General features: G+C 41.4%; 2 protein-coding genes across 4 annotated transcripts in view; both read right to left on the bottom strand.

Moving 5' to 3' along the window:
• Positions 1-4987, bottom strand: part of IL12RB2 (interleukin 12 receptor subunit beta 2) — a 35238-nt gene extending 30251 nt beyond the window's left edge. The window contains exon 1 of the mRNA XM_069979419.1: positions 4869-4987. The gene's annotated coding sequence lies outside the window, so the exon portion shown is untranslated. The remainder of the gene's footprint in view (positions 1-4868) is intronic.
• A 6259-nt stretch (positions 4988-11246) lies between these two features.
• The window catches only part of IL23R (interleukin 23 receptor), a 34345-nt gene continuing 24953 nt past the window's right edge, over positions 11247-20638 (bottom strand). For 2 of the 3 annotated variants that reach the window (XM_069979416.1, XM_069979418.1), the window contains 8 exons: positions 18309-18525; positions 18054-18236; positions 16808-16909; positions 15533-15691; positions 14851-14979; positions 14334-14433; positions 13151-13241; positions 11247-12242 (listed from right to left, as the gene is read on the bottom strand). In XM_069979416.1, coding sequence (XP_069835517.1) covers positions 11697-12242; positions 13151-13241; positions 14334-14433; positions 14851-14979; positions 15533-15691; positions 16808-16909; positions 18054-18236; positions 18309-18525 — 1527 coding nt within the window. In that variant the 3' untranslated portion in view covers positions 11247-11696. The remainder of the gene's footprint in view (positions 12243-13150; positions 13242-14333; positions 14434-14850; positions 14980-15532; positions 15692-16807; positions 16910-18053; positions 18237-18308; positions 18526-20638) is intronic. The other variant, XM_069979417.1, reaches the window with a different exon arrangement.

Below are 20638 nucleotides of genomic sequence, written 5' to 3'. Positions count from 1 at the left end.
TCAAGGAAGAGTGCAACGGGTAAGATAAATGATGAATTAACCTGTACTCCCCTGGCTCCTTTTTAGGGACCAATCCTAAGGGGGAGATGCGAAAGTTAGGAAAGGGGGGTGCAGAAAAAGGTCCCGCAACCCTCCCTTCCCGAACTTCCTTCATTATTTTGTCCCTAACCACGGCCTCATGCAAGGACACAGATTTTAAATTGTCCACCACCACGCATCCTAAACCATCCTAAGGCGGAACATCAAAGCCAATTGAGAACCCATGAATAATCAATTCAGCTTTCTGCCTGTCTGGGAACCTGGCAAGATGAGCAACATTCTTTCCAGGCTCAAACATTTCATCATAGTTAAACCAGGCCATATCGCCAAAACTGCGGTATGCCTCTAATATCTTATCCATGTGCTGAAATAAGGAGGAACACAGCTCAGGGCGCTTCTCTCCCACTACAGCACAATAGATGGTTTAATAAGCATGTAACCAGTTAAAAATAGAACGAGGTGGTGACTTTTTAACATCATCAGGTTTATCATCTGTACGCTTCACCAACACATCCTTACTAGCAGGTAGCAATGACATCACATCTACAAATTCACCCTTCCAGATTTTTTCCTTCCCACATAATTGTAAGTGGAAGCCAAGCGGTAACATCTCACAGGCTAGAGCCTCTTTAACACAAATCTCAGGCACATCAGCACCTTCTCAATCACTGGCGTATTACAAGAAGCAGAGCGCTCTGCACCCAGGCTAGAGCCTCTTTAACACAAATCTCAAGAAGCAGAGCGCTCTGCTCACAGGCTAGAGCCTCTTTAACACAAATCTCAAGAAGCAGAGCGCTCTGCTCACAGGCTAGAGCCTCTTTAACACAAATCTCAGGCACACCAGCATACTTCTCAATCACTGGCGTATTACAAGAAGCAGAGCGCTCTGAACCTGGAACTGACACATTAGGTACAGCAATCGTACTCTGAGACCACACATTAGCCAGCGGTGGACTGCTATTAAACCCTTTAGCTACCAGGGCACAAAACTTTTTCACAGCATCATTGGCAAACAAATCACTCATGCTCACATCAGGGACAGGACCCACATTGATGTTCTCACCCACAGCTGCTGACTCCTCTCCACGGATCTGCTGCGGTGTAAACTCCTCTGCGGCACTCTGCTGGGATGCGGACACCTGCGGGGCTGCGGTCACCTGCGGGGCTGCGGACACCGGTGGGGGCACGGTCATCTGTGGGGAGGCTGCACCGCGGCTCCTATGGGAACCTCGGCTATGATGGCGATGTGCCGGGGGTACTGCCAGAAGGGGGCGGCGGGAGGGGAGCTGAATCAGCTCTCTTACTGCTCCTCCTCCGCTTATATGGCCGCTCCCCCCGGCTGCTTCTTCCTCTATGCCTCCTGTCTTCCGCAGCACTCGCCTCTTGTAATACCTCCAGGTCTCTAGGGGGCAGTATACGGCACACAATTCTCCTCTTCCTCCATACGCTCGGGAGCAACTTCCTCGGACACCGGCTCTGCTAGACACCGCCTCAGCCATGCTTCACCTCCAGCTCCTTCTGCCCTCCGGATAAGCTCAGTGAGAAGGCTCTCTATACCGACTATGGCAGCTGCTGAAACCTGTTAGCTATGTGACAGGTACTGCTGAAGCTCTTTTACAGGGCCACACTAGCAGCCTTGCTATGCTTACAAGCACCGCTCTAGCCCAGTGTGCCCTTAGCTCTTTCACAGAAACCAGCAGTACACAGCACAGCAGCTTCTTCTGTACAGCTACTCTGACTGACACAGCTGAGAGCCGGCTCCCCTATAAATACCATTCCAAATCTCCCGCTCTCAGCCAGCTGACCAATCCAAACAGAGGGCACCTTTCTATTTTTAGCTCACTGTATTCCCACACAGCTGTAATCACCAATCACAACGCTGGCTGTTGCTAAGCAGAATCTCCAAGGCTTGTGGTACCTGTAGGAATAGAAAGAAAGGGGGGGGGAGAGAACAACTACCACATACATGTAAAACCAAACTTGTACTAAAAAGGGGGGTGGGGGCGCAATCCCGTGTGTCCCCCTTTTATAAAGGGGGGCCCTTTACATACTCATAAAACAATTTCCTGACATTCAAGTTAAAGGTGTTATCCAGCGCTACAAAAACATGGCCACTTTTCCCCCTACTGTTGTCTCCAGTTCAGGTGCGGTTTGCAATTAAGCTCCATTTACTTCAATGGAACTGAGTTTCAAAACCCCACCCAAACTGGAGACAAGAGTAGGGGGAAAGTGGCCATGTTTTTGTAGCGTTGGATAACCCCTTTAACACGGCCATTGGCTTCACACTGGGTTATGTCGGGCTTACTTCAGCATCCTTTTTTGATAGATTCCTGACGTGTAGCCGAAAATAGTAATAATCAGAACTAACACCTATTGTTATGGTGAACGGTTTCAGGAAGCTTTCGTTTGCATTCGTTAATCGTTAAAAATCAGACCCAAAGTCATTTAAAAATTTAACAAGGCTCCTGTTCTGGGGACGAGGAGAAACAACCATAACCCAGGTTCCTTTAAAATGTGATCAAACAAAAAAATCCAGGATCATTCTAATAAATATTCATTACTTTCCCTGTGAATATCATGGAAACCATCTATAAGCTGCTGTTGATGGATCTAATATTCTTATTATGTGCCTAATAGAGTTAATGTCTAATCTTTTCTCTTTGTGCTTTCTGCTTCTCAGGTTAGTTCACGTGCAAAATATCATGGATACATATTCATATTCTCTCTCTCTCTATATATATTCTTCCTCCCCACTTATTCCTTTCTACATTCCACAACTACCATGGAAACCATGCACAAGCTGCTGTGACTGATCTGCTACTCTCCTATTTGCGTAATATATATATATATATATATATATATATATATATATATTTATTTATTAAATTAATTAGATTTGTAATTTAGTTCTATAAAAAAAAAAATCTTTTAGCTCTTATCAGCTGCTGTATGTCCTGCAGGATGTGGTAGATTATTTCCAGTCTGACACAGTGCTCTCTGTCCATGTCAGGAACTGTCCAGAGCAGGAGAGGTTTTCTGCAGGGATTTCCTACTGCTCTGGACAGTTCCTGACATGGACAGAGGTGGCAGTGGAGAGCACTGTGTTCAGACTGGAAAGAATACACCACTTCCTGCAGGACATACAGCAGCTGATAAGTACTGGAAGACTTAACATTTTTAAATAGAAGTAAATTACAAATCTATATAACTTTCTAAAACCAGTTAAAAAAAACAAACAGGTCACTTCATATCCAAAACTATAATATAAACCACTATTTTAATTATCTACCTGTAGTTAACACTTTTGATGCAGAAGGGTATCATGCTGTGTATAAGTCATTTAAAGAATTAACAAGAATCCTATTTAGGGGAAGAGGAGGAACAACCATAACCCACAGTAGCCAGGTTCCTTTAAATAGTGTTTGAACAAAAAAAATGCTTCTCATGTTAGTTCATGTGCAAAACATCATGAAGACCATGTACAAGCTGCTATTGATGAATCTCATATTCTTATTATGTGCCTAATAGGGTTCATTCCTAACCATTTCTTTTTGTGCTTTCTACCACTCAGTTCATGTGTAAACCTATCATGGAAACATCTACAAGCTGCAGTTGATGGATCTAATACTCATATCATCTGCCTAACAAATAATTTCTATTAATTTTCTTTCTGCTTCTGAGGTCCATTCATGTGCAAAACATCATGGACACAATCTACAAGCTGCTGTTGATGGATCTAATACTCCTATCATCTGCCTAACATTTTCTAATATTTTTTAATTTAATTTTTTTCATATCATATCATCTGCCTAACAAATAATTTCTATTAATTTTCTTTCTGCTTCTGAGGTCCGTTCCTGTACAAAACATCATGGTTACCATCTACAAGTTGCTGTTGATGGATCTAATACTCCTATCATCTGCCTAACAGGTAATTTCTAATAATTTTTTTTTTTAGCTTTCCGCTTCTGAGTTCCGTTAATGTACAAAACATCATGAATACCATCTACAAGCTGCTGTTGATGGATCTAACACTGCTATTATCTGCTGAACAGTACATTTCTAATTATATATATATATATATATATATATATATATATATATATATATATAATTTTTTTTAGTCTTCTGCTTCTGAGTTCCATTCATGTGCAAAACATCATAAATACCATCTACAAGCTGATGTTGATGGATCTAATACTACTATTATCTGCCTAACAGTAAATTTCTAATATATATCTTTTTTTAGCTTTCTTCTTCTGAGTTCCGTTCTTGTACAAAACATCATGGATATCATCTACAAGCTGCTGTTGATTCATTCACTATTGTCATTGGTTGCCTATTTTTGATACTTTTAGCGCAGAAAAAATTGCACTGTGCATAAAGCATTACAAGTAGAGATGAGCGAACCGGGTTCAGGTTCGAGTCCATGCGAACCCGAACGTTTGGCATTTGATTAGCGGGGGCTGCAGAACTTGGATAAAGCTCTAAGGTTGTCTGGAAAACATGGATATAGCCAATGTCTATATCCATGATTTCCACATAGCCTTAGGGCTTTATCCAACTTCAGCAGCCACCGCTAATCAAATGCCGAACGTTCGGGTTCGGATGGACTCCAGCATGCTCCAGGTTCGCTCATCTCTAATTACAAGGATAAACTAGACTCGTATTTTAAGGAATAAAAGTGACAAACCCATTTGTCGCCACTTGTTACCTCTGATCGCTTGTAGTAGTACTTTAGCGTGGGACTGTTAATATTGTTTGGTCTATGGATATATCCTTACATAATTTATGCTGCATGTTTTAAACAGCAGATTCTAGTAGCTTACCTGTCTTCATGTGTGGTCTCTGCACTGTACAATATCCCCGTCACACGAGACCCCCACTTGTCTGCTCGTATTGCACATCCACAGCGGAGATATAGAAGACCTTCAGAGTCTGCAGTAAAGTCTGGGGTCTGGGTAGGAGCAATGTTAAGTATCAGTCATGTTCAACCTCCAAAACCACAAGTCATATATACAAGTCTCCACCTTTCTGATAAAGCAGAACAGACACATGTGCTCCTCTCCAGCTCTAACAATGAAATGCAGACGCGTTCTCGCGAGCCCCGACGCTATACGTGGAAAATTCAGCAATTGGCTTAAAGCAGAGAATGGCATCAAGGGGCTATCCCATGAATCATTTCTATACCAACAGTTCTGAAAGGCCGCTCATAGTCATTCTAAAGTCATTTACAGTATAAGAAAAACTTTAAAAAAATGTTTTGCCCACTTTGGGTAGCACTTAAAGGAGTAGTTCAGCCCCCTCCCCCTGAAAAAAAAAAAAAAAAATTCTTTCAGATCAACTAGGGCCAGAGATTTGTAATTTACTGGGTTTATACGGAATGATTATTGTGCGAATTTGCACGATAACGATCGAATTTGAACGGTAATCGTACATGTAAACGCAGCGAACAATCGGACGACGAGCGAGAAATCGTTCATTTTAATCTTTTAACTTGTTCTTAAATCGTTGTTCGCAAAAAAATTTGCCGATCGTTCCGTGTAAACAGTCGTTCACTGATTTTACCTATGTACGAGATAGCCTTAAGGGATCAGAAAACGATCGCAAAACGAATTTTCTTTACGATATATCGTTCCATCTAAACGCTGATTGTTATAAAAGAAAAATCGTTACTTAGAAATCGTTAATCGCACGATTGGGCGAATTATCGCTCCGTGTAAACCCAGCATTAGGGTCCATTTACACAGAAAGATTATCTGACAGATTATATGCCAAAGATTTGAAGCCAAAGCCAGGAATGGATTTAAAAAGAGGAGAAATCTCAGGCTTTCCTTTAAGACCTGGTCTCTGTTTATAGACTGTTTCTGGCTTTGGCTTCAAATCTTTGGCAGATAATCTGTCAGATAATCTTTCTGTGTAAATGGACCCTTAAAAAAATCTCAAGTCATCCGATACTTAGCAACTGCTGTATGTCCTCCTGGATTCTTTCCAGTCTGGAGAGCGGGAGAGGTTTACTATAGGGATTTGCTACTGATCTGGGCAGCTCCTGACATGGACAGAGGTGGCAGCAGAGAGCACTGTGTCAGACTGGAAAGAATACACCACTCCCTGCAGGACATACAGCAGCTGCTAAGTACTGGAAAGCTTGAGATTTTTTAATAGAAGTAAATTACAACTCTCTGGCACTTTCTGGCACCAGTTGATTTAAAAGAATTTTTTGGGGTGTGAACTACCCTTTTACCTAGAGATGAGCAAACCACGAGCATCCTTGAATCCTTTGGAATCTTATTATTTACCGGTGGATAAAGAAGTTGGATGCAGCCCTAGGGAGTCCTGGAAAATATGTATACAGCCCAGGACTCCCTAAGTAATCTCAGTAATCAAATGGCCAGAGTCCAAACCCAAGCGTACTCGAGGTTTCCCCATCTGTACACTGGACAGAATCAGTCTCCTTCCCCCACTGGCAGCTGACAACATTGTCTCTTCTTACTCCTTTGCTGAGTCTTTTTAGCTATACTGAAAAATTTGCTCTAACACTCTTCTTTAGGATCTGACCAGACAGGATAACTTTCACTCCCCATGTGCATTACTGAGCTCTTCGGATATGGACCTCATTGGTTCACCTCTCTCTGATCTTGTGACATTGCACTTTATATAGTGGTCATTTCTGTAATTTGACATCCGATAATCCAGAAGGTCTGATCATCCAGCACTAGAGATTAGCAAACCTAGAGTATACTGAGGTTCGTCCAAGCCCGAGCGTTCGGCATTTGACTTACAAAAATTTTAGAGGACAGAAACCTGTATGTGCTCTGATCATGCATTCAGGGCTTTAAGGGGTTAAGGATATTTTGTTAGTGAGGCATGTTCCCATGCAGGTTGCAGTTATTAGGGGCATGATGGCAGAACACATGGCACGTTGTGGTTTTGAGTCTTTGCTGCTTATTATCAGCCCCCCCTGAGCAAAAGAGGAAACGATTCAAGGTGAGGAACAAAAATGTTAAGTGTTTATGTTGTCTGAGATGTGTGAAAAGGTAATGAAACATGGGGGATGGGCGGAAGTAAAATAAAAAACGTCAGAAAAGTGAAGCTCCAGAAAACAATTCACCAGAATATATAACAACTACAAATATAAATGTATCTATACATGTAACTATGCAAATTGTATTGTTAATAAAAAAAAAAAAAAATCTTCTGTTTTATGCATACAGCCCCTATGCAGGCCAATGTGTCTCAAAGGTCACAGACTTTTAGACTTAGAGTGTGTTCCCATATTTTCAGTTTTGTTGTATTTAACCAACAAAACACAGTAATCACTGAACTCAGGGAGAACAGCGAAAAAAATTCCAATGAAGTACTCAATCAAGAGTCTCCACTGATGCCCCAAAATTTAAATATGCAAAACAAGAGTCCGTGGAGCCTCGGTTGCGAGTCTCAAAACACGGGATAGCCAGATATCTCTAGCCTGTTGCCAACGGGGTGCCTCCATGATGGGGAGAGCACCACACCACCCTGATAAATAACCCTTAAGTCCCACTCGGTTGCGAGTATTGGAACATAGACAGGGAAACAACAGGGTGGCCCCTTTTGTCAATGTCTAACTCAAGGTGCGAGTATTGCGATCATGACAAGGGCTTACAAAGGCAGGCCTCCACCCACAGACAGCCGTTTTGGGGTATTTGCCCCTCGTCAGTGTGGGGTAGGATTCTGGCTAGTTGGGGCAATGACAAATCAACCAACAAAACACAGTAATCACTGAACTCAGGGAGAACAGCAAAAAAAAATTCCAATGAAGTACTCAATCAAGAGTCTCCACTGATGCCCCAAAAAATTTAAATGCAAAACAAGAGTCCGTGGAGCCTCGGTTACGAGTCGAGTTTGTTGTATTTAATTACATAATAAAAGCCTAATTGATTATGTGATTATGTCTGGGCTTCATCATGTGATCAGCATTAACAGGCTACGTCATATGATTAGCATTACCAGGCTTCATCCTGTGATTTGCATTACCAGGCTTCATCATGTGATCAGCATTACCAGGCTTCATCATGTGATCAGCATTAACATGGTACGTCATATGATTAGCATTACCAGGCTTTAATATGTGATCAGCATTACCAGGCTTCATCATGTGATCAGCATTACCAGGCTTCATCATGTGATCAGCATTACTAGGCTTCATCATGTGATCAGCATTACCAGGCTTCATCATGTGATCAGCATTAACATGGTACGTCATATGATTAGCATTACCAGGCTTTAATATGTGATCAGCATTACCAGGCTTCATCATGTGATCAGCATTACCAGGCACCATCATGTGATCAGCATTACCAGGCACCATCATATGATCAGCATTACCAGGCTTCATCATGTGATCAGCATTACCAGGCTTCATCATGTGATCAGCATTACCAGGCTTCATCATGTGATCAGCATTAACATGGTACGTCATATGATTAGCATTACCAGGCTTTAATATGTGATCAGCATTACCAGGCTTCATCATGTGATCAGTATAATGCTGCGTTTACACGAAACAACTATCCTGCGAATTTGCACGATAACGATCGAATTCAAACGATAATCGCACGTGTAAACGCAGCGAACGATCGAACGAGAAATCGTTCATTTTGATCTTTGAACATGTTCTTAAATCGTCATTCGCAAAAAATTTGCAGATCGTTCCGTGTAAACAGTCGATGAATCTGATGAAGCCTGGTTATGCGTTTACACGGAACGATTATTGTGCGAATTTGCACGATAACGATCGAATTCGAACGATAATCATATGTGTAAACGCAGCGAACGATCAAATGACAAGCGAGAAATCATTCATTTTGATCTTTGAACATGTTCTCAAATCGTCGTTGATTGTTCGAAAAAAATTTGCAGATCGTTCCGTGTGAACAGTCATTCGCCGATTTAACCAATGTGTGAAATAGGCTTACAGCTTACAGCCCCAGCCCCCTTAAACCCCCGCATACCCGATCGCCGGGCTGGGGCTGGGGGGATCCACAGGGACCCACTGAGCTTCACAGTACAGGATCCGTAGCTGATTTCACTGCAAACTCGCAGCATGAAAATCAGCTGCAGATCCTGTAGGTGTGAACCCACCATTAAGCATTTTTTTCTTCAACCAAATCACACTGGGCCTTCACTGGTACATGGGGGCCATTTCTAGTAATGGGCGGCACTGTTCTCGTAACCGGCGGCGGCTTTACCTGTTTATCATAATAGCCTCTTGCACTTTTGCTGTGCACAGGTCCTGCATTGTAGCGGCTTCATTTACACTGAATGACACTACTACTGCAGTGCCTGGGGCTGGATTGTTTCAGCATTTGCATCTCGTCGTACGGTGAACCGCTTCCTTCCTGTGCTGCCCAGAAGAAGTCACTATATTAAGCCCCACAAAGCATTCTGTTACCATTTCATCTGCGCCGACGACCGCAAAACATTCGTTTTCACTTGCATGTTTACATGGTGTTCACTGCAGTTTCTATAGTTTGGCTTCCTGCAAACTGCTGAGATACTCATTAATAAATTGAAGGTGTAGTATGGATTACCCATGAGGCCTAGCAACTTGGTTTCTATCCCCCATATAGGCGTCATTTTTCTGTCAGTCATTTTTTTCTAGTGTTCAGAAGCTGCCGGGTTATGTGGTAATATTGGGATACAGCAGGGATGGGAACCTGTGGCCCTCCAGTTGTTGCGAAACTACAATTTCCATCATGCCTGGACAGCCTGTCCAGGCATGATGGGAATTGTAGTTTTGCAACAGCTAGAGGGCCACAGGTTCCCCATCGCTGAGATACAAGACTACTGCATAACCGGATAGGACATGGCTGGCTGCATATATATATATATATATATATATATATATATATATATATATATATATATATATATATATATTTGAGGCCCCTTGGTGATATGGGGTGGGGTGGGGGGGGCCTTATGCTTTAGCATTTTTCATCCACCCAGTGTATCATATGCCATTGACAACCTGGGAGTATGTTCACACAGGGTGGGTACGTTGTGGGTATTCCACAGTGGAATTTTGCAGTGTATTTCTTTATGTGGTATATACGACACCAATGGAGACCCTTTTTTTCCACCATCAGGACACAGCACACAATGAAGCAAGCGGCCGGAGCCGCTCGCTTCATTGTGTGAACTGACAGGGTTTCTTACAGCCGCAATTCATTGAATTGCGGCCGCAGAAAACTGACACGTCAGTTATTTGCGGCGCCGCATGGGATCCCGGCCGGAGCATATACGATGTGTATACGCTCCGGCCGGTATCCCATAGAGGAATAGGCAATGTTTAACACTGCATAAAGTACGGGCGAGTGCAACAACAGCTGCCATTAGACCTGCAATCAGGCCGGGGCATGCGTTCATATTACAGATGCACAGATATGCATTAAAGCATACCTGTAACCTCCTGACTACTTAGCTGCCTGCACTGCTAGATTGAAATCAATGAAAGCATTCAGAACATACCTTTGTTGCCCGTGTCTGTGTTTTTATTTTCATTTAAAAAACCCAGCTTTTATTAAGGCTGTGAATTGTGTCAAAGAGGCGGAACCTATTATTCCCTGGGACCTAGCACTGCTACATTTCAATGTTCTGTATGCAGAGTGTATGTGGCTGATTACACAGGGGCGGGCATACAACACAGTGAGGCATAGCAGTGTTAGGACCCAGGAAATAATAGGCTCCGCCTCTTTGACACCATTTGCAGTCCAAATAAAGGTGTTTATTTTTATGAAACTAAAAACACACACACAGGGGCAACAAAGGTATGTTCTGAATGCTTTCTTTGATATCTATCCAGTTAGGCCAGTAGTGCAGTAGGTGTTCAGGGGGTCACAGATTCACTTTAAATTTGCTTGTCTGAAACCAGCCTTAGAAAAACATGGCTGCTTTCTTCAGCACCACATCAATTTGCAGTTTTATCCATTCACTTCAATAAGCATGTGCTGCAATACCAGACACAACCCCTAGAGGGTGAGATGCTGTTTTTATTAAGAAGCGAACATGTTTTCTGATCCTGAATAGCCCCTTTAAGCCACATGGTATGTCAAATGAAAGTCCCCCCCCCCCCCCCCCCCATTGAAGATCATAGAGGAATCATTCCACATAAAACAACTAAAGGCCTTCACAATAAACCTGAACACCTGGACCCGAGCTGCCCTCATGCCAACTTTTTTTTAATTAAAATAAAGTCCGACTTATTTTCTCCAAAACCTTTATTATGTAAATTGTTTTAGTGCTAACAAAGTAGGATCCACAATGTTCCTTGTGCTACAATTTCCTGTATATCCAGCAGCCATATTGAAAATCCATTTTAAGTTGAAGATGGACCAAACCAAGCGACTCAATCAAAGATGGACCAAACCAAGCGACTCAATCCAAGATGGATCAAACCAAGCGACTCAATCCAAGATGGATCAAACAAAGCGACTCAATCCAAGATGGATCAAACAAAGCGACTCAATCCAAGATGGACCAAACCAAGCGACTCAATCCAAATGGATCAAACCAAGCGACTCAGTCCAAGATGGATCAAATCGAACGGTCTAATCCAAGATGACCCAGACCAAGTGATCCAATCCAAGATGAAGGTATCTGCGTTTGAGATGAGTCGGTTATAATCCTTCAGTGAAGATCTGAGGAAAGTAAGACTTTGTGTCATCAAATTCCCCATTGAGACTTGGGGTAGAGATGGGATCTCCTGGATCCTCCGATATTATTAACCTATCGATAAACGTCTGATTCTCCCATTGGTTATGCAGCATAGGTAACTGTAGAGGTTCCTCATCCAGATCAAAATCGGTTGTGACCATTAGGTCCATATCATTTGTGATGTTCAATAGGAAGGTATTGTTGGTTGGGACCACCAGGCTCCCTGACCCCAAGGTGGTCCTCTGTAGATCCAACATGTGAAAGGGACTAAAATAGGGATCTTGTTGTTGGGAGGTTACGTTCGCAATCTGTGGCCTGTACCCCAATGCATGTTCAGGGACCTCAATATCGGTGACAGGGATTAGAGGCATCTTATCGACCTCCACCATATTGCTGGCTTCTGTTGACATGATTGGGATTGTTTCCTCCTTTGGTAATTCTTCAATCTCCACAATTTCAGGGTCTTCAAGCAACACAATAAGTGGAGGCTCTGGACTCTCCTTGTTTGCCTGATAAAGTAATGATGTATACCATAAATAAATGAATAACAATTAATTTCCCCACTGTGTCCCGCATGTGGTGCCTCCTTAAAACGTAACTGTCATTTCAGGGTAATTTTTCTGAAAACAATAAATATCTATAGTACGAGCGATTTTAAGAAACTCTGTAATAGGTTTTATTTACCAAAAGAGTTTCCTTCTGTACTGAAAAAGCTGTTTTTCTAGCTCCCCCCTCACTTCAGAAGCAGCAGGATTTCTGTGTCCATTATGTGGCTATGGAGAGGGGAGGGGCTGAGAGGAGTGAGTGAGCACAGAGCAGTCCTGCACAGCACAACACCCTGCAATCTTCTCTCAGCAAGTTCTTAGATAAGCACTGACCTTTCTGACCTCTGAATCCAGCGTTTTAGGTGCTCAGACAGTCTACAAACAGCTGACCTTCATGTCACCTCTTCCTGCTCACTCATCTCCCTTAGCCCCTCCCCCCTCCATAAGGATAGAATGGACACAGCAGAACCCGTCTTCACTGGCTTCTCTGTAATGAAGACGGATTTGCCTGATAATGCACAGATAAGAACTCGGAGGGGAGGCTGTGAGATTGCTTCTTGAGTACAGAAAGGCTTTTTTGCCTAATAAAACCTATTATAGAGTTTCTTAAAATCGTTTATACTACTGATTTCTGCAAAAAAAAAAAAAAAAAAGACAGTTATGCTTTAAGTCATATGGCGGTACAGCCTATACTGGCCTTGGGTGGCATGTTATGGAGTTGTATAACCCAGACCCATAGATGTGACACGTATATATGTCCTAAGGCCGCAATCACACATTTCGTGAATATGGTCCATGCACGGAAGATGCGATACAGACCGGATTCATGAAACATGTAAATGCAGCATGACAGGAGGACTCTACATTTATACCTGCAGAGACTTCACAGCTGAACTCCTCCCTGTATGAGGATATTCTTCATGTAGACACTTGGGTAATAATAGGATCAATCCTATCTTCACTCTAAAATGAAGAGAAATTACTGTTACAGAGTGTCACAATTTAGTGAAATCATCGTTACGATCATCATCGCAACGCTATACAGTTCAGTCCCTCGATATAATTTGTATATCAACTGCTGGCTGTCATTTCTATCTCCTGGCAGCAAACAAAGAAGACGCCTCCTTTTAAAGGGGTATTCTAATGAAAATCTTTTTCTTTCAAATCAACTGGTTTCAGAAAGTTATATAGATTTGTAATTTACTTCTATTTAAAATCTCCAGTTTCCCAATACTTATCTGCTGCTGCATGTCCTGCAGGAAGTGGTGTATTCATTTCAGTCTGACACAGTGCTCTCTGCTGCCACCTCTGTCCATGTCAGGAACTGTACAGAGTAGGAGAGGTTTTCTATGGGGATTTGTTGGGAGCACTGTGTCAGAATAAATCCACCACTTCATGCAGGACATACAGCAGCTGATAAATACTGGAAGACTTGAGATTTTTGAATATAAGTAATTCACTAGTCAAAATAACTTTCTGGAACCAGTTGATTTTTTTGCTGGAGTACCCCTTTAATTCTACACAGTTATGATCCAAGCAGTTTTTTTCTTTTTTATCACTGCACTCAAAGTGCGAGAATGTTTGGGATAGCCCCCAATATATAATGTGGTTTTAAAATCTTGATTATTTTTTTTCCTGCACGTATCTGGTATGCGGTTGTGTTAACCCTTCTCTTACATTCTGTACTTTTTACTGACGTCAATGAGAAACCTCGATCCCGCCACCATGTTATATTATCTAATAGAGTGGGGAGTTGGGAGGAGTGTGTGCTGACCTCTGCTGGCTGACTACTGGTAATGCATGCAGCCTTTACTTATCATGGCTGCAATTTTAGCAAAGCAATAGTAGAAGTATGGGATTCATTGAAAACTGATCACTGGATTTTATACTGCACTCTGGGGTCACAGGTCAAATGTCCATACAGGGAAGATCAACATGTGAGAGGGCAATGGGCTCTAAAGGGACCATCTAAAAGGGACCATTCGGTTTATATATAACGAAGATATACAAGGACTGATGAGGAGGTCACCATTGAGGAGCGGACAGGTTATATACCTTTTCCATATTCTTGATAAAGTCAAAATGATTGCAGACAAAACAATTACTCCAAAGGCCGTTCCCACCAGGAGACCCACATAGCTGTTAAAATCATTGTCTGAAAAATAAAATGATAGAATTATGGATCTTCTGAAATAAATGTAACACAATTACAGTGAAAGTAACTATAAAGCGGGGAATGCTTAAAGCGCATAGCTGATGGACTGTAGTTAATCGGGGGTACCCTGCTGGCACTATAACCATACCCATGGACCCCCTATAACAAAATCCGGCAAACAACCCTGAATAGGTGTTGTAAGTGCTGCAGCAATTCTTAGTTATTGCGCTGTGCTATTTTACCAACTATATTCTACTATATTCTAAGAATCTAGGAAACATTTTAATCAATTTATTTCTATTACTTGCAATACCACCTTTCACCACTGCAGACAACTCATTATATCCATAGACACTAATGCAACAGCGCCCCCAGCTGTGGCTAACTGTAGATACAAATCCTTAGAAATGATCTTACCTTGATGAAAGTTAGTGCAGTGAACAGCCGGCCCTTCTCCAGCCTGGGTAGATGCAGAAATACACACAGAATACTGCTCATCTGGATTAAACTTATCAAAGAGTAAATGTCTTGTTGATGCAGGGACTTCTGTAGAGAGAAGCGAATATATATAAAATTATATGACCCATCTCTGTATACATCTACTTCAATTTTTATAAATTCTTTTTTTATGGGTGTTTTTAAACATTTACGTCCACGTCCATTGTTTTTATCAGTTCTTATTATTGTGTCCGTTCATTAGATGTGTACTGCTCCTATGCATATCAGTGTGTCTCCATGGTAACAGACTACAAACAAACCCTATGTAGTCTGATCCTGCAGTCATTTGTTATCCCCACTCCATTTGACTAGATTGTCAGCAGTGAGAGGGAAAAAAAAAAGAAAAAGGTGAAAAGTAACAAGTTTGCAGGCGTATACTACATCATTTTTTTTAATATAATAAATGAGAATAATTATTATCACTATAACTAAATATGAAAAAAGCTAGCATGAAATTAAGGCCGTAGTATAAATAAATGTATGTTGCTTTTATAGTCCCACATTCCAAATTTCGCAGCTTACAGACATCGCCATCTAGTGGTCACTTTGTAGAATACACCACCACTTGTATAGACCTGTCATACTGTCCTTGATTACTTACTGTATACAAAGCTCGATTCATTTAGGTATTGCCGTATATACACCGTATATCCTGTGATGAATCCTCGTCTGTCACACAGTGGAATCTCATCCCATTCAATGACTCTTGCTTCTAATGAGGATCTCACTATCTTTATAGAACTGGGACCTGTCTTAGGTTCTGTAGATAAAATGATGTCAATTTTAAAAATATAATAGGATTATGTCAAGTTTTGTTGTAGAAAGTGACGCTATGGCAGGGCGTATTAGTGAGCGCATGGCAGGGAATATTAGATATATATCATAATAATGAGGGGTATATGGCGGTAAAGTATATGATACATCATCATAATAAGGAGAATGTAACATGAGAGGATATATCATCATAACGTGTATATGGGGGTATATTAAATCAAAGGATTATATACCATCATATTGTATATTTGGGGGTACAGTATATCAGAGTATACATCATCATAATGAGGAGTATATGGCGATGCAGTATATGAGAAGTCAATATATCTTTGTAATGAGTATATCACAGTACAGTATATTAGCAGACAATTTATTATAATAATGAGGAATATATGGCGGTACACTATATTAAAAGACAATATATTATCATAGAAAGGAGTATAAGTATGAGTATGTCAGTACAGTAATACGATATATATTATTATAATGAGGAGTATATGGCAGTACAGTATGTCAGAAGAGGATATATTATCCTAGAGAGCAGTTTATGGGGGTACAGTATATCAGAAGATGATATATTATCATAATGAGGAGTATATGGGGATACAGTATATCAGAAGACGATATACAGTATTATCATCAAAAAGAGTATATAGCAGTACAGTATATTAGAAGACAATATATCATCATAGAGAGGAGTATATGGAGGTACAGTGTATTAGAAGATGATACAGTATCATAGAGAGGAGTATGTAGTGGTACAGTATATTAGAAGACAATATATCATCATAGAGAGGAGTATATGGATGTACAGTAAATTAGAAGATGATACATTATCATAGAGAGCAATATATGGGGGTACAGTGTATTAGAAGATGATATATTATCATAGAGGGGAGTATATGGCGGTACATTATATTAGAAGATATAAATTATCATAGAGAGGAGTATATGGCGGTACAGTATATTAGAAGATGATACATTATCATAGAGAGGAGTATGTAGTGGTACAGTATAGTAGATGATGATATATTATCATAGAGAGGAGTATATGGCGGTACAGTGTATTAGAAGATGATATATGAAACTATACAGGACTCACCCAGTTCTTGAGTGTACCCATAGACTGTAGCGGGCCTGCTGACCCTGCTGCTGTATACTGCGTATAGAGAAATACTGACACCCTGTCCTGGAGCGAGATTATCTAAAATACAATGTGCACAATAACCAATATAAGCAGATGAAGTAAAGTTATGTTCTGAAACGCAGTTCAGTTGTCTGAGCTCTATGGTGAACACATAATCTCACATAATGCTGACATATAGTGCTTACATACTAGAGCTGTACAGTGAACATATATGAGGGGGATACAGCTCTCACATAATATTCTTATATACTGTAGTGTATACCTATTACAGCCATACAATGTACATATAAGTGTGCAATACAGGTCTTATATAATGCTGCCATACATAGCCTACATATAAGAGCCATATAATAAAAAAATATAGGCGTGCAATACTAGTCTCACATAAAATGCAGAAGCCTGGAGAACAGAAATGGCTGCACATCACACCCATGGTGGATACTAAAAACCAACATCAGAAGTTAGTATATAGTTTGATTAAACCATATTGCCTCATGTACCATGTGCAGGTCTCTGACACATGAGTCCCTACACTAAACGACACTGTGGCGTTCAGCGACCGCCAACCCCGCAAAGCAACCGCAAGCAGGGAAGGAGGCCATAGAATGGCACTGTAACCCCACTGTCACAGGACCAAACCCCAAGGGCCCCCCTATACCCTGCAGGCTCCGTCGGTGGAGAAGGCGGCTGCCAAGCAACACAAGTATATCTCACATAATGCTGCCATATAGTGAGCCATATAGTGAACTTATAAGCACAATAAAGCTTTCAAATAATATGGTCATATATTATATCAGAGCCATGCAGTGACTATATATATATATATATATATATATATATATATATATATATATATATAAAAGCATTATATATGCATTCCAGCTCTCACATAATATACCTATATATTGCCTACATATTAGTGCAGTATACTTACCATATAATACTGTCATATACTGCCTACATATTAAAACCATATAGTGAACATACAACTCTGACATAATACTGCCATATTGTAACTACATACAAGAGACATATACCAAACCTAGAAGATTGCCATACAGGTCTGACATATTTCGGCCATATGGTACATATTAAAACACGTTTACACCAATTGGTAGAGACCCAGGATAGTAGCACAATATGCCAATGTTATAAGCCGCCCTATCCACACCTGCTGGTTCTCTGATTCTCCTCTTTTTACCTTTTATAATAGACATTGTCTTCTCAACTTTCTGCCATGATACATCTGTATTTTTTCCGTCACAAGAATCCGACCTCCACTGAAGAGCGTACCATCTGAGCGGCTCCGCGGGGGAGGGGGGGTGCTGCCAGTGTACGGACATTGACGTCGGCTGTAATGACTTCACTGTCACGTGTTGCGGTCCTAAGAGACATCAGCACAGACTGAGACTTTATTCTTTACTAAAAACCAAAGCTTTATGTATGAGATCCTCACCAGGGCCCTCCTCCTCCTGGACTGGCAGCTCTGTGGCTGGGGAGTATCCATAGGGATTATAAGCAGCAATGAATACTGTCTGTACTCCATTCGGTATGAGAGCGTCACACTGTACCCCGAGGGAGGGGCACAACTTCAGGGCGGTCCGTATCTCATCATTATAATAGTAGACTTCATAACCAGAGATATTATTCTGCTGTGAATCATCGAGATCTGACTGCGACACAAAAGCATCAAATTAATAATGTAAAAAAAAATCTAATAAAACCCCCCCCATAAAATTACAATAAATCGATTGGTATGGATCAGTTACTGCCTGATAATATGGGGTGGAGGAATAATCTTCGGATCAAATCAAGGTTAAACACAAAGGCCCCCCTCCTGGGAGAAGAAGAGAATGGTAGTACGGCTATAATAGTGCCAAGGAATAGTACCAATATACTGTCTCTAAATAATATTACTATCATATTGTGCCTATTCTCCTAAATAATAGTGCAATATAGTACCTCCAAATTATACCACCATGTACTGCCCATATGTATGTAGCAGTACTGTATATAAGGTACTATATGGTGTCCAAAAATACCCCGATAAAGTGCATTGCATTCCCTAATGAATAAAACTATTCAGCTACTACATAATACAGATAATGAATCATACAGTGCCAAAATAATAGTGCCATATAGTGCAGTGCAATATAAGTTACAGAGCCATATAGTGTCCAAATGTGGTGTCCCACTATTGAGTGCCTTATTCCCTTGTTACAAAGTTCTCACTCCCGGTTAAAGTGGTGATGAGGTATTCCAAAGTTTCACCACTAGGTGTCAGTATTTTATATGTCTATGTATTGCACAGCTAAAGTCGTTATTGGGTTAAAGGAGAAGTCCTTCGAAAAATTTTATTAAAGTATTGTGTTGCCCCCCAAAAGTTATAGAAATCCCCAATATACACTTATTACGGGAAATGCTTATAACGTGCTTCTTCCCTGCACTTCCTACTGCATCAAGGCTTCACTTCCTGGATAAGATGGTGATGTCACTTCCTGGATAACATGGTGATGTATCTTCCTGGATAACATGGTGATGTCACTTCCTGGATAACATGGTGATATCACTTCCTGGATAGCATGGTGTTGTCACTTCCTGGATAACACGGCGATGTCACTTCCTGGATAACATGGTGATGTCACACCCCGACTCCCAGAGCTGTGCGGGCTGTGGCTGCTGGAGAGGATGATGGCAGAGGGATGCTCAGTGTCCCTCCAGTGCTCTGTGTCCCTCAGTGTCCCTACGTGTGACATCATTTTATCCAGGAAGTGACATCACCATTTTATCCAGGAAGTGACATCACCATTCTATCCAGAAAGTTAAGCCTTGATGCAGTAGTAAGTGCAGGAAAAAAGCACTTTATAAGCATTTCCTGCAATAAGTCTATATTGGGGATTTGTATAACTTTTGGGGGACAATACAATACTTTAATAAAAATTTTCACCAGACTTCTCCTTTACTGTTTCTGCTGTATCATGTGTTTTGTGCTAACCTATAGGAGGTGCTTTCTCTTTCTCCACACACCCTCACCCCCTGTAGGAGGAGTTAGTTAGCTCCGTGTGAGAGGAAGTGAGCAGTCAGTCTAGTCTAGACACCACAGTGTATAGATGCAGCAGGAGACAACCAGTTCTTTTACTATTTTTACTATATTTACTATGCAGTGCTAAGCACTTTAAAGGGAGAGGTCATAAAGGAACACTCTAACCCACTCTGACAACACATCTACACAGAGCAGGGCAGTATCCTAAACCCAAGAGGAACTAGCCTTGAAAGCAGCCAGTACTGAAGGCCCACGTATCCTGCAGAGCAGGTAACTGGGACACCCCCAGACACTTAGCTACACCCAGATAACCAAGGCTGGGGCTTGTAGTACCCTGACAGGATGGGTAGCTCGACACTGTAGAGCAGAAGGTGGTTAGATCAAAGTCTAAACACAACAACAAGTGAACTATTCACTACAAAGTATATCTTCAAGTTCCGGCAGAGTACATTGCTACATTGGGTTGGGGTTCCTCTGACAAACTCCTCTCCTCTACTCTTCAAGCACCGCTGCTACATTGGGTTGGGGTTCCTCTGACAAACTCCTCTCCTCTACTCTTCAAGCACCGCTACAACTACCTCTCTTCTACTATACTCTTCCAGCACCCATACACAAACCGCACACATTGGGTTATTTTTCCCATTTCTGTGGGTAGCGGTACCAATAGTCCGGGTGGGTCAGTTGCCACTCAGGACTACTGTGACAAGAGCCCAAGGGAACCAAGACACCCTGGCAGGTCACTG

The sequence above is a fragment of the Dendropsophus ebraccatus genome, chromosome 8, assembly GCF_027789765.1.
Source record: "Dendropsophus ebraccatus isolate aDenEbr1 chromosome 8, aDenEbr1.pat, whole genome shotgun sequence".
In the NCBI taxonomy this organism is placed as follows: domain Eukaryota; kingdom Metazoa; phylum Chordata; class Amphibia; order Anura; family Hylidae; genus Dendropsophus; species Dendropsophus ebraccatus.
The sequence above is the reverse complement of the archived record's forward strand: the minus strand, read 5'-3'. Positions and strand labels throughout refer to the sequence as shown.